The 27,751-nt window shown below is 43.5% G+C and overlaps 1 protein-coding gene across 3 annotated transcripts in view; it reads left to right on the plus strand.

Moving 5' to 3' along the window:
- Positions 1-27,751, plus strand: part of TTYH3 (tweety family member 3) — a 73,118-nt gene that overhangs the window by 17,892 nt on the left and 27,475 nt on the right. For all 3 annotated transcript variants that reach the window (XM_085074544.1, XM_085074546.1, XM_085074547.1), the window contains exons 2-5: positions 18,542-18,711; positions 25,073-25,184; positions 25,811-26,031; positions 26,827-26,922. In XM_085074544.1, the coding sequence (XP_084930670.1) occupies positions 18,542-18,711; positions 25,073-25,184; positions 25,811-26,031; positions 26,827-26,922 (599 nt within the window). The remainder of the gene's footprint in view (positions 1-18,541; positions 18,712-25,072; positions 25,185-25,810; positions 26,032-26,826; positions 26,923-27,751) is intronic.

The following is a 27,751-nucleotide window of genomic DNA, read 5'->3' on the forward strand; positions in this document are numbered from 1 at the left end:
GCTATGAAAACAAATGTTGAAGGACTGTTTTCTCACAATTGTCCTCTATCAAGGGCGCTTCAGCATTCACAAGTTACTGGATTAGCATAACAAGGGTGGTTTGAAGAAATGCTGATAAGAGCAGAGTGTTTCCTGCTAGAATTATGATCGAGCAACTTATAATTCTGCTGTCTTGCACTTTTTTCAATCCCGGACTTAAAAGGAAAGCTTTGGCTGCCTGAAGTGTCACCACTTCCTCTTCTGCATCTGTAAAGTGCAGAAGGATTTGGTGTTGTCCAAGCTCACTGGGACTGGTGCTAGAAGGTCACTATTCTGGGAACTGTGGAGCGTTACAAAATACTTCCTCCTTTGTGCTGTGTTTGGAAAGACTGCATTTTTTCTAATAGTCCAAATAAACTGCATGTTCTCAAGTCCTGTGTGGTTTGAGTGTTTTGTTGTTGGTGGTGGTTTTATATTTAGACTCTTCTTGCAACATGCAGGTGCTTAGATATATACTCAAAGGACCCAGGAGAAAACTTAGTGTTGTCACTTTCCTTACAAGTTGGACCAGAGTTTTGAAGTTGTTTTTAAAACCCCCAAACAATCAAACTCAAACATCTTTATGGTGTATAAATCCATGCAAACAAATTGACTTTAGGTTTGCCTGTGTGTACGCTGAAACCACAGGAAATCTCATAGCTATGCGGAGCAGAAACTTTGCTGCGAAGTTTGCACTTGTGATCCGAGTCTTTGAAAACTGTCTCTGTGTCTCTACAGAGTTGCAAATCTCTTTTTTAAGCATTATGGGGAGAGAGATTCTGACCAGTGCTTTCTGGCGTTGTCTGTAACTCTGTGTTTAAAGTCTTTATTTTTTTTTAATGACATTGCAGACTGTTTTTGGTCCTGATTTCCCACGCAATGGCACTGCTGTATCAGTGATGCAGCGCCAAGACCTCTGTGTGTTGGTGAAACTGCATCCAGCACCCATTTGGAATAAACATCTGTGTTGCTTTTTGAAAAAAAAAAAAGAAATGGTTAGTACTGTATTCTAACATACTGAGCACGATTTAAAATTAGATTTGGGCTGTGAACATGGATGTTTGTCTATGATAGGCACCTACAGGAAAGACCTCAGACGTGAACTTGTGCAAAACTGTGGTTTCAAAACTGAGTCTTTGTTTGTGTAAATGGTACCTAAATCTGAGGTCCTGCATGGGGAATCCTAATATCGATGTGACTCTTCCATTCCTAATAAAATTTGCAGCTTTAGACCTTTTAATCACACATGTGTGAAGTGGAAGTTTGTGGCTCCTGAGGTCATGGTCCAGGAGGGTGGCTGGAATGTTTTGCACTCTGGGGCTGCTCAGTGATTAAATCAGGGAACTGACCAGGCTGGAAACAGGTTTTAACACCAGCTCAGAGGCAAGTCTGGTTCCAGTTATAGTGTAACTAGGCCAGGTATGCACAGGAACAGCCCTGCTAGCCAGAGGCCAAGGTGTTTGAACAGCTGCCCCGTGAACCAGGCTGAGCATCTTAGGCAGGCATGAAACACTGGATATTCATGGCAGATGAATTGTTATAACCCTGGCCTGGCATAAACTTGGGACAGAAAAAAAGCCTCTGTGCCTTCATGGTGCTTCAGCACTAAGAGTTGGATGGAAAAGTGTGGGACATGACAGGCTTTGTGTTGAACCTCCCTTTTGGAATATCTTGAGGTGTTGAATCAAGAAGCAGAATTAAGGAACCAAATAAAAGGTTCCTGGTTGACTTCTGTCTTCATGTGACCCCATAGGCTTTTCTAAACCATAGCTTTTTTTAAACCATCATGTTAAAAACACACTTCTAGTTTTGGCTTATAGATGAGCTCTTTCCTGCCCTTTATGGCTTCTCTCTTGTTTAGAGTTGGAAACAATGCTGAGAGTAAATAGAACAACCCACTGGACTGCTGGTGAAAGGGGTCTGTAATAACATTTTATTTCTGGTTCATTTATGACCTGCAGGGAATATTCCTCTTAAAGTGCTAACATCAACCCATCCTTTTCAGAGCTTATTCTTTCTTTGTTCCTCTCTGCCCTAAGACCATACTCTCCATCACTTTAAGAGTCTTGAGCTGTTCTTGTTGCCACGTGAGCAGGAGATCAATTTTTCCCTTCTACAGCAGTAGATTATCTGCTATGTGATGCTCTCATTGGGTGGTGTGTGTGCATCTGCTCCTCACCAATGTGCATGAAAGCTTTAATGTGACCTATGAAATGGGATGTGGCCATTCTGTGTGACAGTGTCTGAGGTGGGGATGTGATGCCACATCACAGCTGGACAGGCAGTAGCACAGATGACTCTCTTCACTATTCCCCTGGAGCTCAGCTGGTGTCTGTAACGTGGCTTCAGTCCTGTACGCTCCCCTCTTGCAAGTCCATCTGCATTTTGAAGCCCTCTTCAGAGTTGTACCTCTTTAGAAGAGTAATGAGGTTGAAAGCAAGATACAGGGCTGTGTGACTCAGTTCAGGCCCATCCATTTGTCAGGGAAATGGTTTTCCAGTGCTACATTCTGATAGGAAATGTCAAGCCTGATAAATAGGCTCGAGCTTCCTTGCTTCATTTTCCCTAGAGCTTAGTTTCTAGAAAGACATATTGTTATGTAAAATGTTGGAGATAGTCACCAGGGACCAACCTGGAGTGGAGACAGAGCAGAAATATTTTCCTTTTGAAGCTGGCTGGCTAAACAGCTAAATGAACAAACACTTTCTTTTATTTTATAGAGACATCACTTTAAAAAAAGGAAGGGAACCAAGATTCATACATTGAAGTGTCTGGGAGGGGACATCCTTTCAGATGTTTGGTGCATTGGAGATAAAGGCAGCCTCCCTTTAATCAGTAGCCTTTTTTCCAAGTGCTTTTTTAATGCAGTGCAGCCAGTGAGTCTGGGTTTCTGAGTTTCTTATTTCTGGGCACTGGCTTAAATAGCTCTTCCTGCTGGAATTGAAATCGGAAATGACCTGAGCTACACATGCTGAGCAAGAGGAAGAAGGGGAGTGGCTTGCTGGCTGGAAACTTGGTACTTCTGTTTATCTGTTCAGTAGCTGAGAAATAATTGCTCTCCAAATGTTCAGAATTTGCCTAGTGGGACCATTCATTTTCTTGTCATCCATGGAAGTATGATGATGGGAAAAAGTGGTGTTTTCCTCATACGATTTTAATTATAATAAAATTTGTGACTAATATTGTTATGAGACCATTTTTTTCATCAGCATCACTTTCATAGGGAGTTGCCTTGAATCTGCATCAGATCTATTAGTCCAAATAAGGATTTTCACATGTTTGATGAACAGAAGAAAGGTAGTTAGGTGACAGCCACATGGCTGGACATGCTTTAAACCCAGTCACATACGTTTGCAATGTCACACTGGTCATGTATGGTGTTTAACTGTTATCCTGTTACTCCCAGGCTCTGTGGATGGAATTTTAAGTTAAGTTTAGAACCAAGAACTGCTTGAATAGTTTTTCTTACAATATCAGCATGCATTCAAAAGAGTTAAGAGTTTTATTTTCGAGAGCATAAGATATGTTGATGCTTTTGACTGTTTTAGTCTGAATTGAATAAATATAAAGGGGCTGCTTCTCTTATTTAATTGTTGTGGGAGTAAGTTTTTCCTAATGCCTGTTTGCTGGGGAGTAGCCAAAGGATCTAGACCTTGACCATGTTTTGTTTTTTCATTTGAGGGGAGAGAAGAAAAGGAAAAGGGTGTCTCCAAAAGGACAGACTAAAGTGACCAGCATCTCTTAAATGTGAATGATGAGGTCTTCCTTTATGCTTTGCTCTGGCAGTCTGGGTGCTTTTATATTTGCTTTGGATTGGTCAGTATTTCCAGACTAGCAGTAGTTCTCAGGGACGGTGATGTTTTCCAGAGGGACAAACTTCAGTTGAACAATTATAATAATGAAGTTTTGTGAATAGCTGTTCTTTCCTGTGCCTGAGAGAGCCACTTTTGTGCCTGGAGAAATCACCAAGGATTTAAGCAAAAAGGACAGAAGACTAAACCTAGCTTGTCTAGAGATCAAATGCTCCACTAGAGAGAGTATTAAAAATAGTTTGGGGAGCTAAAATGATCTTTGGTGCCTACAGCAATGAACTACATGAAATAATCCTGCTCAAGTCCTGGGACATCAGAGGCTTACTTTGAGCTGACCTCCTGTTAAAGGACTTGGAACGACAGCCCTTGCAATTCAGCTTGTCCAACTTGATTAGATTTTATCTGGAGCTTGATTGAATTTGTGAACAAGATTATGAAAAGCAACATGACTGTCAATGAGGTGAACAGTCTTTGAGGGGAAATTCTCTAGTATCCCAGAGGGTAGTGCTTTTAAGTTCAGTTATGAATATTAGAATTCCTTGATTAAGTTAGTTACAGGTTTTAATAAGGCATTCTTGCTGCTGTGCATCAGTTTTAACACAAAGCTTGTGTGGTGTTAGCTTCCATCTTAAACATCCTGAAAAAAGGGAAGGGTCTTCTTCCCATCTTAGCTGTTACCAAACTGGCCTTAAAGCCCCTGGGATCTTATTATTTTAGGGAAAAGCTTTGATCATCAAGCACAGCAGCAGAAATAGCCTTGCTTGTTAGTGTGGAGCTGTGTCTGCTGTGCTTCAGTGCTCCAGCAGGTCAGATGGGAGATGATGACCTCTGGATAGTTCACCTAAACAACACGTCTTGCTGTTTGGGTAGTGGATATCAAAGTCAGTCTCACTTGAGGACATAGGGATTTACAGCATTTTTTTGTCAGAGGAGAAGAAAAGAGAGGAAAACCTGGATATCTTTCCCCTATGAATGAGGTAAATGACAGATTTTGGAAGCAGCTGTGCTACCTAATGTTTCCTTTTCCTGGCTGTTCTAGTAGGAGTGGCATTGTCTCCAGCTTGAAGACCACACCAGTGGTGTGGTGAGTGATTGCTTGAGCCCAGTGAGAACCACAGCACCCATCACAGGCTTAATTGTCACAACTTTTCATGGTGGTGTTCTTGTTTTTCTTCAGTTGCTAAATGTTCAGCTGTGATGTTGGAGAAGAGAAAGAGAAAAGTCTGACACCTCCCTATGTAGCAGCAGCTGTTAATGAGGAAAGTAGTACTTTGTCAAAACTGGGCAGATCTCACTTTTTAAAACTATGCTTTTAACCTCTTTTTTTTTTGCTGTTGAAGTTGATTCAGAAATAACAGTAATTTATAAGCTTGAGAACTGTGCCCATATAAGTGATTACAGACCTTTTTGGCTACTGCCAAGTAATAAAGAAATCTAATATTTAGCTGTCTGCTTATCAAATGTCTTTACAAGTAGTTTTGCTCAAAGCAACCAGCAGCAGATGTGACAGATTTTCAAATGAATTTGTACACTTTGTCCCGAAAAACTTTTAAATTGTTTTAGTACTGAGTAGGCTGGCAGGATCTACTTCTCTCTGACAAGAAAGTGTATTAAGGTGCTGTATTTCTTGGAGCTTTTCCCTGTTTGAGACAACCATAGCAGCAATGGGTGTGTGTATGTTTGCATGCAGGAAATCTGTGGTTTTTGTCTTTAAGATATTAAATCTGCTCTTTGTTCTATCCCTAACAGAGCTGGCAGCATGGACGGCTTCAGGGCCTCCTGTTTCAGTGCAGAGTTGGGTCATCAGGAGCCAAGCTTATCTATTTTGACTTCATACTAGTGCTTCTCATCTGCCTCAGTGTTGTTTGAGCAGCTGAGGGGCAGGCAATTTATGGCAGGCAGTGACACAAAACACAGTTGTTTCTGCAGTGGTTTGGCTCTTGGTTTATAAATAGTGGGAAGCAGGTAGGTGTTGTGGCTGCATAAACAATTGCTGTAAGTACAGTTGTGTAATGGCAAAAAGGGAGAGGTGCTGCTGCTTTTCCCCTGCCAAGTCTGAGTGGGGCAAGCTCAGAGTGAGCACTGTGGGACTTCACTGTCTGAGAAGATGCTCCTGATCAATAGTGACTGCTCAGAAGATGAACTTCTCCTGCAAATACTGGAAAATAGGGCAGAGGAGTTCATTCTTTTCTTGGCTCTGATTCAGAGTGCTCCTGCAAGATAATGACTTGCGGTCTGGATGGAGAGAATTCAAGACCTTTCTTGTGCTAGAGCCTGCAAATCATTGCATTGAAGTTCTGTGTCTTAGATTAATTTTTGCTTGAATCTAATGGGGATTTGGTTTAGGTGGTTGTGCAAGAGGAAAGCTGTAATGATCTCTCTGGCTGTGAGCTGTGGTGCTCAGGCTCTAGAACTAGCTTTGCTTCTCCACATCCATTGCAGGCTTCATGACCTGCTCTGTGGCTGTGGTGGTGGTGAGCCCATCAGCTGGACCAGTTGCTTTCCCACATGATGCCAGTTTCTGTACTCTCTCCTACTTGTTCTGTAAGAATTCTGATCTTCTCTTGTAACCTTCGGTGTGGTCTGGAACTGTAGGATTGGAGGTCTTTCATAGGGAAGCTGAGGCTGGGCAGCTTTCTCTGTAGAGACCACTTCCTCCCTCACTTTCCTAAATTAATGGAGTGAAACACCTACAGAAGCAGCACTTGTGCTGTGTAGTGCTGCTTTTGAGGAGTATTAATACCTTTTGGGTGTCAGCACTTCTCTGAGCTGTGTCAGGCACAAGCACAGCTGCACATCTCACCCCTTCCCCTCCACCCCATCCTTATTTTTGCAGTTCAGCCTTCCCACTTGTCAAGGAAAACCTGAGCTGTGGACAAAGACAGAGCATGTGGTTATCCTATATTTTTGTTGTGATAACTTGGTGTGGATGCTCATTCTTTTAACCAAGGTCCTGTCTCCTTTGGCTGTCTCCCCGACTGACCTCCGCTGGGGACATGCGATCAATACTGGGCTGAGCTGGGCAGGATGAGCAGGAGCAGCGGCAGGGCTGGCCGGGTCGGGCTGTGGGGATGCGGAGGAGGGGTTGAGCAGGGAGCTCTCATGCGAGCTGGCAGCCTCCCACCTCCCGGGCTCGTTGCTGTGCAGCTCTGCGAGGCAGCAGCCAATGGGATGCCGGAGCATCCGTGCAGTTGGGCTTGCCGAAAAACTCCCGAGGTGCCTTGTTTTCAGTCTGAAGCATGTAACTTCTCTGTTGCTGCTTTTTCCCTTTGCCTACCTTTCCTCTTCTCTCAGCTGTCTCATTGCATTGTTTTGAGGAATAACATCCATGCTGTTGAGTCTGTCAGACTCTGATGGTACTTGCTGTGCTTCTCACACCCGCAGAGCAATTGCCCAGCATGGGGGAGATCTGTCACCTCTCGGTGCTTGGTGACCATATCAGGTAGAATGGGTCATGCAGCTGGAGGCTAACCTGTGCTCTGAAGGTTTGTGCTTTGCCCAGCCCTGTAAGCAAGCTGAAAGTAGCCCTATAATGGGGTCATCAGCCATCTCACATACATGGAATCTCTTCCAGTTGTGTGCCAGCATAACTGCTGTGTAACTGTGTCATGGTTTGGGTGCTCCAGTGCAGGAGGGGTGCTGATGAACTGGAGCATGTGAAGGGGAAGGCCACTGAGATAGTCAGAGCCTGACATGTGAAGGGAGGCTGGGAGACTAGGGACTCTTCAGCCTGGAGTGGAGGAGAAATGACATCGGTGAGCAGCCTTTGCAGGCTTTGTGAAGGAGGGACTTGGAGAAGATGGATCCAGGCTCTTCTCAGAGGTACCCAGGGCCTGAGTACAAGAGCCTGAAGCTGAAGTGGGGAATGGAACATTAATGCAGTCACTTATGAGCATTTTTCTTCATACTGCTGCAGCAGGGGCTGAGGGAAGCTTTGGGAACTCGAGCATTAGAAATCCTCAAAACTTGCCCAGGCAAGACTCTGAGCAACCCCATCTATTAAATTAGCCCTACTTTAAGCAGCAGGTTGCACTACACTGACCTCCAGAGGTCTTTTACAGCCTATTGTTTCCTACTATTGTATGGAATCTGTGGAATTGAGGCTTGTCTCTGAAATCTCAGTAACATGTTGACACAGCAGCAGTAACATGTTGACATAGCAGAGTGAGTGCTATAAAGCTGGAGCTTTAAATGTGGGCATTTAACATTTATGGGAATTAATCTTTCAGGAGTCTGTGGTGCCTATTTTCGAGTTACTGGGAAAGGAGATGAAATAACCATGAATGCTGCTTTCCCCCTTCTCTATGGGGTGCTGAGTTAAGGCTGAATGGTGCTTTGTTTTCCTGGGTGCCCCCTCCTGCCCTGTTAGTGTGATCTCTATTTTAAAAGTATGCCTTGCATCCATGTATTGTCCATACAGTCCTTTCAGAACAGTCAAGGCTAACATTAAAGACACAGTCATTGCTATTTTCTCTTTAATAAAGTCCAGTGGTGTGCAAGTGGGTTACAATCTAACTGTAATGAAAAGCTAATCACCAGCCTTTTCCACCCTCTGGTATCCCAGGAGGTTACTGGAACAGCACACTGCCCCAATTTCTCTTCCTCATGTGTGTGATGATTGCGTTTTATAGTTTTGTTTGGTATTTTAAGCATGACTCTTGATAAGCTAGTTTGATAGTTGGCTGCTATGTCTAGGACCAGCATTTGACAGATGACTTCAGAGGGGGAAAGCAACTTAAGTAGCTTAATAGGATTTAGCTCTGTCTACACTGTCCTGCCAGAGCACGTTATAAACCACTTTAGTGGGATTCCTTCTTTAAATATAGCCATGACATAAGTGCAGGCAGAACCTCTAAGAGAACTCTGGGAACTTTCCTGAAAAATCAATCTCTGTGGTTCAGAAGAATTGCTGAATGAATGAGTATCTTTGCAAGAACTCGAGGAATCCTACCAGCACTGATCTCATGAGCAGGATAAAAGGATCACTGAAGGCAGGCTGTGTGTGTATTAAATTACGTATAAAATGCATTGATTTCTAGTGGATATGATGCAAATGTCCTGGGAAAGCAAAGCAACTAATGAGAAATCCTATTAAGACACAGTGGGGCAAACACCTCCTTCTTTTAACTGATGTAACCTCTATTACAGCCAAATAGCCCTGTGTCTTATGTATTCCCAAAGTTGGTGGTAAAGGAATCTAAAAGTGAGGTGTATTTGTCTTTAAATAGTTGATATAAGCCAAGTACTTTAAATTTTTTTAGGCCAGTGGTCCATGACAGCTTTCAGCTTTGCAGGCAAACCCTAAGAGAGTTGAACAGCTTTGAAACAGTTGAAAGGAGACAAGATTCCCCTCTTCCCCAGCCCCATGGGGAAATGAAGAAACTGCAGGAAGAGCTGCTGGGAGCTGGAGCCACAGAGCGAGATTGATGCCCTCTGTGAATATGTGTTGGGGCATCAGATTTGCCTTGTAACTGCAAGGGGTTTTAATCAATTAGTGCATCTGCTATTTGCTGTGTCCCTGTTCGCTCAGGAATGCCATTCAGGGAATGAATTTAAAAAGTGTATGCTTCCCTTTTATCAGGATGATGTTGGGGAGCAGAAGCAGAGGGATGAGGCAGTGACCATTCACCAGAATTCTGCTCTTGAGGGGGAACTTGACCATGATTGCTGAGAGGACCATCTGCAGCTCTGCACTGCTGCTGGGTAGAGCTGCAAAGAAACCTCCCTATTCAGATTGCATTTCCCGTCGGGATAGCCTGAGGAGGCCCTAATCCCTTCTCACATTTGGCGAGGAGCCTGCAGGAGGCCTTTCTTAGCTGCCTAAGGCTGAAGAGAAGTGGTTAATGACGCTCCCAGTGTTGTCAGTGGTGCAGAAACACGGGCTCCAGCTGTGACTGTGGTGGGTCTTGGCTAGCTTGGGTAGTTTTTTTTCATCTGCTTCCTCTGTTGTTCCTCTGTGGTATTTTTTTCCATGGGTTTGAAGGTTCTCAATAGTGAATATTGGTTGTCTTTGTCCCTGAGGAGTTTTTTGAGACCTTTTTTCTTCTTTAAAGAAGGAAAAGGAAAAAAGGCAGCTCAGCCCCAAAATAAAAATAAAGAAGACTTGATATGGAAATGCTTCCTGCACATGAAGGAGCCTCTTTTTGTGGGAAGGAAAGGTACAGTTTTAAGTTGAAGGAAGAGATTTCCTCCCTTTCTTTCCCTTGCTTTTTAAAATTATTTAATTTTTTTTTAAACTCTGACTGTAGTAGTCTTTAAAGAGGCAGTTTGGAGTGAATTTATGGTGAGAAGTGTGGCACTTGTTTGTCTCTGACAGCTCAATGGCACGTTTGCATTGTTTGTGCAAGGAGGTCAGTGCAGGTCCACAGTCAATAGATGGGTCAGAGGTCTCTGTTCTCCTTTTCCCAACTTACAGAAGCTATCCCTATGGGATATTGCCCCTTCCCAGCTCTTCATGGCCTCTCCACATGACCGACATACTGAATTAAAGCTGACTTCAAATACAAATTATTTTAAGGAAGATGTCATGTGGGCTGCTGGCTGTAGCACAGTGGGCCATGACTTTCTGAAGATGTAGGGCAGTGTGCCTTTGATTTTGTTCTTTATCCCCTCCCAGAGGTCACTCCTCGGGGCAGCCAGACCAGTGTAATTTGCTAATGTAATCAGGAGTGCTGCCTCTCTCACCCTGTAGTAGGCTTACTGTGTATTATGAGCTGCACTAAGTTTTTGCTGTGTAAACAGCCCTTTGACCTGCTTCACTTGTGTAGACAAATGCCAGTGAAGCTGGATAAGGTAAATATTATGGAAACTCTGTGCTCTGTTGTTTTCCTGTTGGTTATTTAAATGTTGTTCCAAAACTTCTCACTCCTTATTCTGGAGGTTGACTTCAGATTGCAAACTGAGCACGAACTGGATGTGGATCTCCCTGTTAAAGACACCTGAGTACACCAGAATGACCCATTGCCATCACTGACACATAAATGCAGAAGCCCAATTATTGCAACTTACCTTCCTGTCCATTCAGTGCTAATAGAAGCAGTTTATGAAGCCATTTGCAGTGGATTTGTAATCTTAGCTAGAAACTATCTCTTTCCCTTCTAGTTAATTTTGATTTTTTTTTTTTTTTAATTCAGGTGCCTCCAAATGCCAAAGTATGTGCTAGAGCTTCTCACTTAGACATTTTCCTAATAGCTGCAGTTTAGAAAAAGACCTCTTCATTGTGCTAATGATATGGAACAAGTTGTATACATTTAAAAAAAGGCAACATTAAGTTGCCTTTCAAGTCTAACATTAGTAACAATGTGATGTTAAGAGTTTCCATTCCAATTTGGATGCTCTCTCTGTTATTCTGTATAACTTCTGTGGTTCAGTGCAGCAAATGTTATGCTGGAGTTTATAGCATGCAGCTGTAGATGCTCAGCGCCAAAACTCTCAAGACACAAATGGGATTAAAATGGTGCCTGAAGACAAACCAGCAAGTTCAAAATGATGCAAAATAAGGGAGCAGAACCACGTTATCTACAGCAGCCGTGCTCATGGAAACATTGCCATCCCTGATGATGGGATGGGCTAACCCTGTTGATGGGTTGGGCAAAGCTTCCACAACTGGGACAAGTATTTGTTGTCTGGCAGTTAGGGGTGGCTCTGCTCATTTCCGTGCTCTTTCCTCTCCCTCCCCAGTGCCTTGTTTATCCTCTCCCAATAGAAATGGCATGTAAAATGCTGATGACTGGTGTGTGCAGCTTGCAGTGACCTCCCTGCCAGGACATCAGGGCTGAGGATTGGGCTCAGTGTCTTCAAACTCTCTAGTGGCTGATCAGTTCAGATTTGGTTGGCTGGTTTAAGAAGAGGTTATTAAGATGATCAAGAAGTTGCTGTGAGCCTAAATACTGCATTTAATCTGAATTGGTGCCATGCCTCCTGGAAAGGACGGGGTTTAGGTACTACAAAAGAACAGGAGACTTGTAGATGATACATGTAATTACCTCTACTGGAAGGCTCAATCTTTGTGGAGAATTTTTAAAATTCACAGGAGCAGGATGAACACGGGTTTGAAACCCAGATTTAATAAGGAACAGCAATAACTGAAGAACAGCTAACGTGGAGTAAAGCACAGACTCTGTACAGCTGGGGTCTTGGAAGAAAATCCTTGAGGCTGCTGTCTGTGCCAGAGTATGAATGGCCATCATAGATTAAAAAAAGCAGGGACCCAGCACTTGGCTTGATAGAGTGTAAGGACAGGCACTTAGGAGAGATCATGTTTTTCCCCTCTAAATGAAGTGTATTGTCTCTGAGAGTGCACGTTTTAGGAGGGGGAAGGGAAAAAGGATGGAAATTGGATTAAATCACTGGGCTTCAGGCCTAAGCGTTTCCTGCTTTTTTTTTTCCTTTTCGAAAGCACACCAGCGCTGCCTCACTCACGTGCTGGGCTCTGCAAGCATGCCCAGGTCCCTGCCTGCAGACAGTGCCACGTCTTGCCTTCAGGGAGTTCCAGGCCTCCAGGAGCATAGCTGAGCTCCTGCTGGAGGGCTGGGGCTGGGGAATTGTCTTGGCATGGGAATTTATACAGCACTTGAGCACCAGCCAGGTAATACAGGCAGTGCTTGCTTAGCCCTGAGTTGTAGGAGCATTAAATTCATACTTCCTTTATAGCATGGGGTTTCTTTCCACTATCCAGTTTGCTGGAAAATTACCTTGCGAGGAGCCTGTGTTTCGAGACATTAATGGATGATACAGCTTTCTAACCAAGGAAATCAAGTGGCTTCTAGAAGACCTTGAGTAGAGGAGCTGCTGTTGGGTGGGAATGTGTGAGCTAATCTGGTGTGGGAAAGGAATGTCTGGTGGAGTTGTGTGGATCTGCCATGGGCAAGCTGAGTGTGGATGGCAGGATACCTGCCAAATTCCTCCAGCTGCCCTTTTGGTGCCCTTCACCTCAATATCCCAAATAATGATCTGATTCTTGCCTTTTAACAAAGTCAATTATGGCTGTAAGTTTGTCCAGCTGGAAATACTAGGAAGAAATGACCTTCTAAAGCTGAAGGCCTGTTCCCATGAGGATTCCTTCCACATTTTGCTGGTCTGGGATTTGGGGCGAAGACCTGCATGCACACTGATGCATCCGTGGTGGTGGGGTATTTTTTAGAGCTCTGCAAGGGAATTTGCAGAATCCCCAGAAAGGAAATCCGCCTTTTCAGCGAGAATGCTCATTTGACAAGTTGCCAGTTCTGAGCTAAGCCTCATTTAATAAAGATTTAGTCTGTGGGGACCTGTCAGTGGAAACTGAATTTGGTGAGAGTGTCTCATTCTTTTCATCGCTGTAGTGCACAGAGGCTTTCAGCCAGCATTATGGAGAAACTAGGGATAAGAACATCCAATTTAGAAGACCCCCTTACCTCTGGGAATGTTTCCTTGCTGTGTAAGATGGAGATTGCTGAGTTGGTAACAACTAAGGGAATAAATGGATTGTTATTTGACTTCAACCCAATAGGACTCCAGTGTTCACTGCTGATTAGTACAGCTTAGATCTGCGTTCATGGGCAGGAAAAAATATCCAACCCAATTGTTAAGCAAATCCTTTCTACTCTATGCTTTCCATCTCTGTTTGGTGTGTGATATGAGCTGCTCTGATGAATTCCAGCACCTGCCCCTGTGTAACCTGTGGAAGTTGAGGTGTGCAGACATACCTGAGCTATGTGTGATTCAACCTTAGCTCTCAAAACCCTAGCAGTGATTATACTGAGTTGGTTGCAATAAGCTAAGGATCAGCAAGTTGTGTCTTTTTGGCCTCTGCACTGGTGGCTTCTGCGAGTTGGACCAAATGTAAAGGCAGTGTTGAAAGTCTTTAATTATGAAATAAGGGGTCACAGTGTTAGTATGCAGGAAATGATGAATCTTTAATCAACCTAGCCTTGTTCTTAGCTGTTGCTTACACTTGAGGAATTAATCTGAATTAACTGGAGGAATAAGTTCAAAACAGATTAGTTAAACCACTTTAAATGCACTAAAGTGAATTAAACTACACTGAATTAAGGCCATTCTAGTTAAACTACATTAAAACCCTGTGTGAACACTCATTTGTAATTAAAGGGGCTTTAGTTCACAGCTCTAATACCAAGTAACTGTGTAATGTCCATGCCTAGGTAGAGAGCTCTGCAATACTGGGGAAACTGGCCTGCTTCATTTAACCAGCTTGGTAAATGGAATTGAGCTGTGGAGTCATGCTAGGAGAGGTTTTGGCTGCAGGTCTGTTTTTATTGTGATGTGTCTGCTATATTGTCTTAAGGTGTTTAAAATAAAAACAAAACACAAGCAGAAAAAAACAACCATGACACAATCCTTGGCATTTCCTGCTTTCCGGAAAGGAAAACCAATAGCCAAAAAAAGCTAAAGGCAAAGTGTTGGCCTATATTGCTTGCTCCAGTGTGGACTTGCCCTAAATATATCTATAATCTACTGCACTCCCTTACCAGTGTGCTTTCTCTGGGAGATGTCTGTAGAAGGGGATGAGATGGTGGAACCTGTTCTCTGTTTCCATGGTGCTCTTCCCTGTTGCAGAGGGATCCCCCACGGAAGAGAATTCATCTCAGCACCGTGGGAAAAGCCTCTTCCACAGCACGTTTCCTGCCCAGCTTTGCTCCTCCATCCACAATGTTGAGCACAGTAATTGGCCTGGGAAGTCCTGTCCCCTATGAGGAGATAGGGATGGTTTAGTGCTGACATCAGCAGTGGCTTGCACATCCTCCCCCCACATCACATTGGCCAATACGTGGTTGGCTGTGTTCCCTACCCTTCTGCCGGGGCTGTGGGATGAGTGACAACCTGAGACACTCAAGTATCTCAACAAACACCTCGTGTCGCATTTTTTTAAGTACTGAAAATCAAGTCTGTGAACGCACAGCGTGCTCTGAACAAGTTGATGAGGAGGTCAGAGTGTTCTTTGTGTTGCCAGCATTACAAAAAAAAAATCACTTAGTTTCATAGGACATAGCTGCTTATCATCTGTGAGTACATAAGCTTTTTAGAGATATGTCCTGAAGTCTGGAAGAAAAAAAAAAAGTGATGTAGGAAGTAGTGTAGGCATGACACTATCCCACAGCAGTTTCTTTTCTTGCTAAGATGACTTCCGTCCTTCATGGAATAAATAGAGATGAGTGCTCCTTTGGCAGCAGCCCAGGTTGCTTCATTTGTTCTTCTGGGTGAACGTTTTTCTCTTCCCACACTCCTTTAACCTCTTCTCTCTGTTTTATTATCACTATCTCAAGTCGCTGCATGGAAATACAGAAAGAATACTGGTTGGAAATTCAGTGGAAAGCTTTCTTTTGGCAAAAGCTAACTTTAAGGTAAACCATTCTCAATCTGGCAATGATTAAGACAGCTGTGTTCTTGAGGTGCTCAAAAGCTGTAGCTCTTTTTTTCTGTGGGCTGAAATTATAAAGTTTGAAGATGAAATACCTTTAAAATCACTGATGGAAGAATAAAAGTGAAACTGCAATGCTTCTCAAGAACCACCTGAAGGCTTCAGTTTTGCTCTCAAGTTTCTTAAGGAATTTTAGTAGACTTTCTAACTAGTAGCAAAATAGCGATCATCTATTCCATGTGAAGAGCTTCTCACTATTCCGTTCTGCTGTTAGTGCAGTTAAGGTTTAAAGAACGTGATAATTGCAAATTGTATAAACTGAGATTGGTAAAACTTGTACTTAACAAACACATGGATGGCTTTTTAGCACTTGTGTATTCAGAATTAACTTCTTAAATCTATTCTGCTGCCAGGACTTTTTGTGCCAAGTAATCTTCATGGCAGAGGAGACATGTTTTTGCTGTGCTCTGTATTTCACCTTTCTGTACATGAGGATCTAGATGTTTTCTGCCCTTTTTTTGGCTTCTTACTCCCATGGAGGTGGTGAGTACCATGACTCCTGGCAACCACGCTGGAGCTGAGAAAGGCTGTTAACACTGCAGTGCCATCCCTGCACAACACCAAGTGCTTTCAGGTTCCATGGTGCCTTTCCAAGCTAGCAGTGGTCCTGTGGTTACTTCCCTGTTTGCAGCTTTTATTTTGAAAGTGCTTCCTGACACTGTAGCTTCGTCTTCTGCCAGTCTGGCGGATACCACTTGGATTTACTCTCATTTTCAGGGACTGCTCTGTCTCCACTTCTGCCATTAGTGTCAGTGCAGTGGTAAAATGTTGTTCCTCCAAGTTGTCTCCATTTTCCTGGAAGGGCAGTTCATGCATCATTTGCTATAAAGGTTCTGATAGCTCAGCAAATGTTCGAAGACGAATTGATGCTCTTTTGTGGCAAAAGGCCCAGTGCATAATTTTACATTTACTTGGGATAATGTGGCCTTGGATAACCGAGTCCCAGATTTACTGTTGCAGGATAGAGTGTCTGAGGGTTTATCCAGCCTCAACCTCCCTTTTTAAATACTGCCATTTAATCCTGACAAGCAGGCAGAGGAATATCTGGTTGTGACCAGGCTTTCACTGCCAGCCAGTCTCTGGGTCCTAAACTGACTCATCAGTCAGAAAGATTAATAACTGCTCTGCTGGATGATTTCACTTGTTGTCATGGCACATATCCATTAATGGAAAACAAATATTCTCTGGAAAATGAAATGCAGATTGTGGTATAGTGGCTAGCCAAGTCCTTTTGGCCAGATGCAAATTTAAAGCATGAATTAAGTGTCCCTTCAAAGCAAGGACTTCAGGGTGCTTGCTGGTTGGCAGTCTAATATCCATTTTTCCTTATTTTTTTATTTTAGTATTTCCTTTTATTTCCTTTCAATGGGGGCGGTTCCCCTACATCTGGAGCTGCAGTGTGGATTTTTTGCTGATAAAAGAGTTGCTGGGAGGATGTTTTCAGCTGAGTTTGTCTTTCCAGCAGTAATGCCTTTTAGCATGTGCAGGAGGTTTGAGGGTGTGAAGAAAGAAGTGCAGGCAAGCAGGGCAGGAAAGCTTTGCCTTACAGCAAGCCTGACATGTTTAAAAAATAAAGACTATCCCTGAGGAGCTTTGGTATGCCAAATGTGTTAGTTAAATTAGCATTGAGTGCTCATACATGGCCAGGCTTCAGAAGTGGGGGAACGTGGGGCTCTGAGTGCAGCTTCCCTCTCGGAGGCCCCTTTTGCTCAGGAACTCAAGCAGTGCTCACACCATCTGGAGAAAGCATGGGAAAGGGGGATTGGGCTTTTTCCCTTCCACCCCCACTCCTCGCTGGTAAAGATCCCAGAGTTCACTTTGCACAACGGGACTGAGTTTCTGCTCTTTAGTTTTGGAAAGCAGCACCTGTAAGCTCCCCACATCCCAGTGTGCTCGATGGGCTTGGAGAGGGTTTCCAAAGGCTGGGAAAGCCAAGAGCAAGTGGCTACGTGGAGTATCTGTGGTGCAGCACTTGGGTTTAACTAGTGTGGACTTCGTTATGTATGGCTGACGTTTCTTGGCTGGGAAGGGCCTTGTGTGGCTTGTTTGCCAGGATAATAACTCAGCAGGCAAAACCTATGGAGCAGAGTGGGGGAAAGAGGGGAAAGAAAAGCCTGCAAAGAGCAAGTTCCTACCAGACCCTGTTAGAAACAGTCACCAGTTGTGAAATCTTTACTTTAATCTCACCATTCTTTGTTGTATTCCTTTTCATCAGGAGGAAGTTATTGTTTCAATCAGGAGGAAGCATATAAATGTTCTTTAAGGCATTTCTGCATGGGGAGGAAAAGAGATACTGATTTGAAAACCTAAACCTTTGTTCTGGGTTTGCTGATACAGATCTGTGTCTGCATTCCCAATATTGGGGCACCAGTAGGTGACTTGGACCCTTTTCAGATATTTAAGCCATTTCTAGTAAGTCGGCATTTGTCACTACTACTAAGGATTTATCAAAAAAAACTTATGGATAAAATGGCATCCTTTTACTTGATTCATGCAGGTGGGAAAATGTGGCTAGATATGGTGTTGGAATGGATTCAATTTTTTAAATTATATTTTATGTAACAAAATTGGGTTGCATTTTTGGATTTTAACCAGGATTTTTCGAACAAAAAGAAATTGGAAGGGAGTTAAACTCTTACAACATCCCTTTTCTCCCAGGAACATTACTAGAAATAGGTATAAGATACTAATTCAACTTGTGACTGCTTCAAGTGTGTCTGTAGCATCCACATTTGTTGTACCTATATGTGTGGATGGTATATGGAGGGGTTTACCATTTATTCTAGGTCTACCTTGAACAGAAGCATTGCATGGAGATTGATTTAAAAAAAAATTAATCTCATGCATGTATAATAAATTCCACCCCCTTTCAAACCCACTCATGCACTTGGATTTCTAATGAATAAGCCTGCATATTTATTCATGAAGATTAAAAAACTGTACAGATAGAGGCAGCTGGCTGAACTATTTTTTATTATTATTTTTGTTCTCTAAATCTGCTGACCTGTGATCAGTAGTAAAGAGGAAACCCTCTGATTAACTTAGGCTGTTTGCAGACTGGGACAGACAAAATGGCTCAGCTGTTAATGCTGAGGTACAGAATGTAGTTCCATCGAGTGGGATGGAGAGAGGGGAGCAAGTGGGAAGGAAAAATCACCTGTTTAGATTCAAAAAATATGCCAAACCCACAAAATTATTTGTTCTCAAGACATGCCTTGCAGAGCCCTCAAACATCCGGGCCCTGGCTGATGTCCCCAGTTGTGGCCAGATGTGACACCATCTCTGTTCCCCACAGGCTCTGCTGCTCTTGGGTGGCATTGCTCTCTCCTGCCTGGCTCTGGACCTGCTCTTCCTGCTCTTCTACTCCTTCTGGCTGTGCTGCCGCCATCGCAAGAGCGAGGAGCACCTCAATGCTGACTGCTGCTGCACAGCCTGGTGTGTCATCATCGCCACCCTCGTGTGCAGGTAAGGCTGAGCTCTGGGGGATTCTCCTTGTTCTTTGGTCCATCCTGTGCTCACATCCTCACTCTTCAAATGCTGTGCCTCCAGTTAGTGAATACTGGCGATAATCCCTCTTTCCATTTGATGTATCTATGTTTTTAAATATCTGTAAAATATTTCCTTCCTTTCTACAGCTTGCAGAGCTGCCTGGTGGTTTGAGCAATGTGAAAAGGAATAGCTAATGTCCTGCTCTTTGATACTTTTCAATTGATAAATCAAGGACCTTCTGTCCTTGGGAGCTTATCACTTAAATAGGATGGATACTGTTGAAATATTTATCAGGTCTAAATGCAGACTTCTCAGAATCTGGTGTCCAAAACGACTCACTATGTGTGGGAGAGTAGATTAGGAAGAAGGAGATACAGATGATTCTTTCAGGTTTGGAAGGATTGGTATTCAACTGGAGGGAACATTAAGATTTTGCAGCCTGTGTAGGACACTGCTGCCTTTTGTTATCTGCACTGACGTGCCATCTCCAAGGGCTGCTAGTGAGGGTGTCAGGGTCAGCGTGTTTCCTGCTATGACTGAGCAATAGAAGCCTTTGAAGGTGAGGTGGAAAGAAGGATTGCTGGGAAAAAAAAATCAGTAATGAGTGAAGAATGGGTGCAGAAGAATTAAAAAGAAGATAATTTCCTAAAAAATTAATGATGGGGCATCTGAAAGCAGGGACATGTTTGCAGACATACAAGGAAGGAAGGAGCCTCTGATCTTGCTTTGACTTGGGCAGAATAAATACTCTGGATGTGTTCCCTAAATAGAGCACTTTCCAATTTGTGTTTCTTTCCAATTCCGAGCATCATCTACTCAAGACTCCAGGTGCTCTCAGCTGCCCCTCTGTGGGTCTGGCAGGTCAGGGAGCAATCCCCTAGTCAGAGAGGAGGGAGCAATGAGATGATTGTATTTGGCAGTGCCTTGTGTTCCACTTTTTGCATTAGCCTGCTGATAGGTGGTGGATGGGGGTGTGTGATCAGTCTGGAGGTGATCATGTTCCTGAAGGCCAGGCTTAGCTGCCCAGGAGCCAGATACTGCTGCTGATGCTTTTGTGTATTTGCTCTTTCGAGGCACTCACTTAAGAGAACAGCAAAGCCTTGAAGTGTTGGAACAAACAGCACAGAACAGACATTCTGTGGTGAGTTTAGCAGCTGGGGATGGATTTGGCTGTAGAAGCAGGGGCTCAGGGCTGAGGAGGAGACCTTGTGTACCTTGTGTTTGCAGGGAGCTCTTCAATGCTTTGCTGATTGCAAATAGGTGCCTGGAATGGAAAGGAAAACCACAGAACAACTTACAAAGAAGAAATCTCAGCCTCATTCACCTTTCTTTTAGTGATCTTAAGAGCTTCAGCTGCATCCATTCCAATCCATTGAGAAAGCTGTGGTCCTAACCCTTTCTTACAGAAGCTCTGGCTGATGCTATTTATAGTTGTGCTGCTGCTACAGGCCCTTGTTAGCTATTGTTATGCAGCAAATGTGACCGAGGCAGCTGCTGCTGAGTGTGGTGCTTATGTTTGTTTTTGATTGTAGAAAGGGTGAGAAGGAGGTATTCTGCACTTCTCCAGAGCGTGTGTGAGATAATTTAAAACTGGAAGAGCAGCATAGAAATTCTGGTAAACTTGATGTGGCTGTCACATCCGCAAGCTGGAAAGCTGCTTAGGCTTCCTCAAAATCTGAACCACTGGTTCTCAACCATGGTGTACAATTTGTGTCTGCAAGTATGAAATGCAGAACCATAAAACTAAGGTTCTTTCTGAATATACGGTGATGTTAGATGATAATTTTTCTTGAGTTTTTAATTAGGTGTTTCATTTTCTCCCTGAAATCATCATACTTAAGCAAGAGCAGGTTGGTACCATCATGGTGAGGAAGGTGCTGTCCAAGTGCTGCTGCTCTCCTGCAGAGCTGAGGTCAGTTTTCTGCCTCTCTATAGCAGCTGGATGCCTCTGTGCCTTCAAACCAGTGTCTCTTGGCACTCTGTGCTCACTCTGTGCCTGGGAATGCAGACACAGCTCCCGACAAGCCAACTCCAACTGTTGTTATCTAACTGGGACTTCCTGCTAGCACAGATTAAAGATTAGTCCACTGGATATATTCTATCCTATCCCAGCTGTGTGTCACACACACCAGAAGAGCCAGACCAGCAGCTGCTGTAATGGGGTATGAGGCTGCTCTGACAGAAGGCTGACCTGGGAAATAGTTTTGTGGCACTGTTTGGGTGCTGAAGCAGCGAGAGGTTCCAACCAGCAGCTGGTCTGGTCTGTCTGAGTACTTGGAAGTGGACTATTGTCTTCCTAGCTGAGAACTGGTTTACTCTGCTTAGGTCCAACTGTGTTTCTCTAGGTTTCCTTCGTCCCAGGGGGCTGTTTGTGCTGAGAATCCTGCTGTGTGCTCAGGATCCCTGTTTCCTGATGACTCACAACAGGGAGAATGCTGAGCCAGCAGAGAGGCATAACTGGTTAACAGGAGCTCTCCAACAAAATGTCTCTAATGAGTCTTCCCAGTTGCTCTAGCCACAAAGCTTCAGGAATGCTTAGCCTAGATTGTTCCATGAATGCTTTCTTCAGTTCTAGTCCTTACCAATTTTGATTGGTTTCTGTGTATGGGGAGTTGTCTTATAAACCACCTCATCTACTGGTTAGGTGACCCTAACTCTCCCAGGAGGGAGCTCAGCTCCAAAGGTAGAGGGAAAGCTTTGTGGAGAGGATATTAGAAAGAAATGGGTGCAAATAAATGGTGAAAACTGGCTTTATCAAGTGCCAGTAATAGCACTTTCCCCTGGTGCGAAAGTGCAAGGTGGTAATTAGACAGACAAATTAACATTCCTCCTGAGAACTTGAAGTCTAAAAAGGGCTCTTCTTATGAAGTTCCTGTAATTAAAGATGACTTGGTGTAGTTTGATTATTCATTTCTAAGGATGTGATGTGAATGGCTAGTGTTCATCTTTTCAGACTGGTGACTGGGTACCCCAAGGGTCGCAGTGTGTGTATTACAGCAGGAGGATCTCATCACCAGAAGGCACATGTATCCTCTCTGTGTCAGATTAATGCTCTGCTGTTCATCATCTGTAAATGCAGAAAACTTTTTTTGTTTTTTGCAAGCATAAACCAAAAATGTCACATTGTTCTTTTGCCATGTTGTAAGCAAATTCAGAATTACACTTGATTTGTTTTTTCTGGTTCTTTATCAAGAGATGTCCAAAGCCCATGTGCAACAAAAGCAAGAATGGCAAAAATAGGGATGTCTTTCCTATAGATGCACTGAAAATGTGTTGGAGTATCTTCCAGAGGGTGCTAGGGTGGAAAAGAGCTATGTCATTCAGGAATGCTGTTCTTGTATTTAGGCTGTGTGACAGAAATACATCCATTGGGTGATGATTTTGTCATCCTGTACTGAGAGATGGATCTGCTGTGTCTTAGGCTACTGTGCCTTCCAGGGTTCGTGCAAGAAGCCTTGTGATTTATCATGACCTCAAGGACTTATGCTGTTGGGTTAAGATGAGTTGATCTATTTTTATTTCAAAAGAATGCACTTAAATAGAAGGAGCCCCTCTGTTTCCCTTTAATCATATAAAAGGTAGTTAAAAACTAGTGTAAATCCTTAAATCTGCTTTAAACAATAGCAACTCATATCAGTGTGTGTGGGCAGGGATTTGAAACAACTGTTGGATTTAGATGAAGCCAAAAGCAAACAAAGCCAAGCAGCAGCAGTTCCCCCTGCCTGCCCTTCAGCTCTACCCCCTCCTCAATCAGCCTTGTGGGACGAGTTCCTTCCTTCTCTACCCTGATAGAAAGGGGAAGTGCCACAAAATTGTATGGATTGCTCTTAGGGGAAGGACTGGCTGTGTAAATGGCCCTTGCTGGCACAGGCTGTGAATGCAGAGCTGGCTTTTGCAGGACAGGAATGGAATAATTGATGCTTTATGTCTAATTTGCAGTGAATGTGTGAGTCGCATGGCTAGAGGAGTTTATTACCTGGATTAAATGGCTTTTATCTCAATTTTTGTGCTGTAGTGTTTTCTTTCAGGAGTGGTGACTGTGCCTGGAGGGTTGGGGCAATGGGAGCTGTGGTTTTTACTGGGCAGGATGGGGACCCTGTCAAGAACTGATGGGGTAGATCTGCCTCCAACAGGGCAACGAGTTTAAAGTCACTTGCCTGGAGTTGCCAGCACTTCATAGCTGGTACCTCTGAGAAAACTGGCTGATGTACTTCTCTGTGCAGCATCCCCAAGGACAAGGTATCTGCTGCTCCTTCAGAATGCTGTTTCTGAGTCTTTCCCACCAAAATAGTGCTAGTGTGCTGGGAATACTGAGAGCCAAGCAGCAGATTTTGGGCACTTACCAAGTCTTTGCTGAAAGAATAGGCTTCTAGTAGCTGTAACAGGCTGAATAGAAATTGCTCACTAATTAAAGGGGTCAGATCTGCCTATTCAATGTCAAGAATGTTCTGGAATTTGTTTGGTGCCTATAGTAGAAACAACTGTTAACGTTTTCTGCAGCTCGGGAAGCTGAAAGGGTCTGTCTGAATCTCTTTGCTCTGATAAGACAAGGAGAAATTCAAGCCATGGCTTTGCAATTTCTGTGATGGGATGCTGAGGTGCCTTATCCTGGGCAGAGCTGTGCATCTGTAATCTCTCTACTTCAGGGGGAGGGGGGAATGTGTCTTTTTTATCCCCTCCACCCCCGTGCACCCCAGGCATGAGTTATCAAGCTCTGATAATAGCTGCAGCCGGGGAGGAATGCAGAGGGCTTTTCTCTCTTCAGTTATCAGCATAATTTGCATTAGGAAGATGTTTGAGGAATGGTGTTCCTGAAGAAAGAGGCTCATTTCTTGTATTAATGCTAAATATTTAGTTACATAGCTGCTGCCTCCCTTTCTGTATATGAAGGCTGCCTCTTGTCCCTAGAAGACTCCTCAGCTGAGGTTTTTATGGGCCAAGCTCTCTATAATTTATGGAGATTCAATTGCTGGAAAAAACATGAGGCTGACACAGATTTTCCTATTGGATCTGCTTCCAGTTCATGATCTTTGCTTCTATTTCTTGTCACGTACGTGGAGAAATACGGCCAGGTGAACTACATTGTTCTGCTCACTCTTTTGAAGCTGATGAACCCAGGAAAAGAGGAATGGATGTGTCTTCCTGCAGGAGAGGAGCAAGAGCAGATACAGTACACAAAATTGTGGTGAAGGAACTAAATGTTTCATCCAGAATAATATTAGATTTACAACAAAATCATCATCACCGCCTTCCTTTGCACTGCCACAAACACAACCTTGTTGTCTTGAGAACCTTCCTAGAAAAGATCCTTGGTGCTCTCAAACTAAATATAACATGAGAACAGAAAAACTGTCTTGGTAACATTTGTTTGCCCTGAGTTTAGTTGTGCGATCCCTTCACAAGTTCTTTCCTCCTCTATTATTAGGAAACATGGGCTTGGGAAGAGGAACTGTGAGTTCCTACAGTGATCTCTTAATAGAAGAGATATTGCTGACTTGCATGAGATAATCCTCTGGTTGCAACTCATTTACAGGATCTTCCTCCTTTAAGTGAGGCTTAAGCTAATATGGTTTACTTCATAATTGGGGCAGACTGATATGTGTGGACAGTTATGGAAAATCAGCTGATAGGTGGTAATTTGCTAAGCAGCTGGAGTTGAATTGTGTCTGCAAGCTTGAAATTCACTTGCTTTAAAAATAAATAAGCCTTTTGTCCCAGTAAGTTATTAAGCTTCCCTTCCCAGTACTCTAAATCAGTGTGACACAAATGTTTCTAATGGGAAGATAAATCAAGATAATGTTCATAGATATTTCACAGGGTAGAGAAAAGGGCATGGAAAATGTATCTGGAGGAACCACCACCATGGGCAAACAGTCAAAGCAAGCTCTTTGTGTCCTGCTTTAAAAAAATGTAACAAAATAATCTGTGTTTCATGTCCAGAGAAGGCACATGTCTCCTGGCACAGCAATGGTAGCTCTTGCAGGAACCACTGAAGAGCTGACTGGCTGGACTTCTGGTTATCCATGGCTGGACCTGAGGTCCCAAAGAATTCTCTAACAGATTTTCATTATTTATCATAAATGAAATACACCTGTTGTGTTCTGCTCTTCATCATATGGATGCTATTTGGAGCATTGGTGGCTATAAATATTTACAGTTGTATTTTTGCAGCGGTTGCTGAGGAGCAGGCTGACCCCAACTCCCTTTGGGAGTGAGCAGCTCCCCTTCCTCTGAAAAGTGCTGGTGTGACTACCCAGGGCACTGTAGCCACAAGCCCTGTGTTGCACACTCACCTCTTAGCTTCACCTCTCCCCTTTGTCTCCTTCCTTCTCCGCAGTGCTGGAATTGCTGTTGGCTTCTACGGGAATGGGGAGACCAGTGACGGCATCCACCGGCTGACGTACTCGCTGCGCCATGCCAACCGCACCGTGGCCGGCGTCCAGGACCGGGTAGGCACCCCAAAAACGGCCCCTGTGGCAATGAGCAGACTCACCCAGCACCTCTCCTCTTGAATCTGGCTGTGCCTGTGTCTCTTCCTGTTTTCTCTTGGTATCTGGGCTTAGAGATGTGCTAAAATTTCCATTAGTGGCGGGGTGATTTCTTCCGCTCTTCTAAAAATAACCAGGCGAACACAGCTTGTTAAATGAAGGCTTCTCTTTGCTAGGTTTAAAAACAGCTTGTGATCAGCTTTCTGTTCCACACCCGGGAGAGGAGGCAGGCCAGAGCAGACAAATCTTAGTAAAATGTAGCATTTTAGTACCATTGGTTGTTCCTGTGCTATCTCTAATTTCATGGTATCATACTGCAACCCTGATGGCTGCAAAATGTGTGCATGTGTTAAGGCTCAGCTGAGGTGCCATCACGGGACTACTTGCAAACAATCTCCCTTATAGATGCTTTTAAGTTGCTTTTGTAGGGTAAGCAGTCTGAGCCTCTTAAGACAGAGGACTGGTAATCTGGAAGCTGTCCATGACTTACTAGTAAGAATTAATTCCCTTTTACTTCCTTGGCTTCTGGTATTTTAATTATTTAAAAAAAAATTTGTTTATTCCTCTTTTTCTTTCCCATAATGTAGGTACTGGACACCTCAGTGGCCCTGAACCAAACAGTGGAACCAAGCTTGCTTGCCCTGGAGGAGATGTTCAAGAAGCAGACAGACTACCTGCATATTGTCCAGAAACTGCAAAGTCTCTTGGATGATCTTGTCAGGCAAACAACTGAGATCCCCTTTTGGAAGAATGACGAGCTGTCTCTGGAGGAGCTGGCAATTCAGATTGACCTCTATGACTGGTACAGGTGTGTGATGCTGCAGTGTAGTGGTTGTAGCATCTGCTTTGGCCTGTTTTGCAAAAATTATGTGCTTGTTCTGGATGGCTGAGCCAAAGGCTCTGTATATCACTGCAGGTGCTCTTGGCCCACGCAGCTGACTTGTTTCTTACAGAACAAGACTGCATTCAGTTTAAATCAAAATGCACAGCCTTTTTTCTTAAGTGTCTTTATTGCCAGCTGAAGAGCAACTTAATCTCAACATACAAAATCTGTGGTTTGTGTTCTAGCACTGGGGAAAAAAACAGCCCCAGATACAGCTACTGCTGTGTCCTAATAAGTGCATAAAGAACACATTAAATAGAGTAGAAAATTATACTAGTTCTGCAAGTTATCACCACACCCTCACATTCCTTTTTATTAGACATATTTAATAAAATATCAGTTGTATTCCACAAAAGAAAATATCTATCCACACATGTGGAATAAAAAACTGAGGCATTTCCTAACAAGTATTTAGGAAGTTCAAGAAGCTGCAATGCCTTTTCTTCCTGTGATGATGACCATTGCATGTAACTTCACACTAGAAAACACTAGCAGTCTCATTTCTCAAAAACTGCTTATGCTGAGCATGTTGTCTAAATGCTTTTAGCTGCCTCAACTCCCAATCCCACAACCCAGAGCTCTCTTAAGATCAATCTTTAGTGATGGTTTTTACTTGGAGAAAAGAATGGCTATGTTTTCCCTGTAAGTTACAATAGCTTCTTGATCTGTGCTTTTTACACATCAGCTTTCCTTTGCAGACCATGTTTTTGTTTGCTGCAGGTGGCTGGGATACCTGGGCCTGCTCCTGTTTCATGTCCTGATATGTTTGCTGGTGCTCTTTGGGCTCATTAGAAACTCCAGGGGCATTCTTATGGGGTAAGTCCTGACCTGAGGAAAGGGCATAAGGAAAACCAACTGAATGCAAGTGCCTGCTAGTGGGAACCTCTGACTGTTGTCAACTGATACCAAGGACATCTGAGACAATATCTTAAATTTGCCTCTGAGTAGAGAGACATTGTGGAGTGTAGCTCTGTGGAAATAGTTAGGGCTTCATAAAAGGGATGTTCACAGGAAGGTTCTTGAGCTATAAAATGCATTGCTACTGGTGTTCATTGCCTTCTCATCAAAGGTGAGGACCTCATCTGGGCAGTCTGCTTTCCACTGAGCGGCATTGGAAGCCTCCATTTTCTGAGATAGTAATGTGAACATCATTCCTTAAATTTACAGGCTTTAAAAGTCTCCCCTTAATTCTCTACAGTTGGGAAGGCATTTGTTAATTGATGATAAGCATTGCATGTGTCTACACAACCTGGTGGCATCGCCTTCTGTGTCACTGTCTGCTCTTGTTACCTGGGGCTGTCACACCTGAGGAAATGCTAAACTGAGAACAAGCAATGGTTTGCACATTTATGGGAAGGAGTCTTGTTGCCATGGTACTGCAATATTAATGCATGTCTGTTTCTAAAAAGCACTGAAAATGCCCCATTATAGGAAAAACTCTTCCTCTCGCTATCTTGTAGGCATATTTGGCAAAGATACTGGTATCATAAATATAGTGACAGTTTGATAACTGACATGGCCAAGGGTTTATCCTGGTATGTGGTGATGCCATTAATAATTGGAATGTTTATTCAGATTTATTATTTACCAGATGATTTCATACCTGGCAGGTTATACAGACGAAAGTCCAAGTGTATGCGCAGAT

Source organism: Lichenostomus cassidix, chromosome 14, assembly GCF_008360975.1.
Source record: "Lichenostomus cassidix isolate B80296 chromosome 14, HeHo_3.0, whole genome shotgun sequence".
NCBI lineage: Eukaryota > Metazoa > Chordata > Aves > Passeriformes > Meliphagidae > Lichenostomus > Lichenostomus cassidix.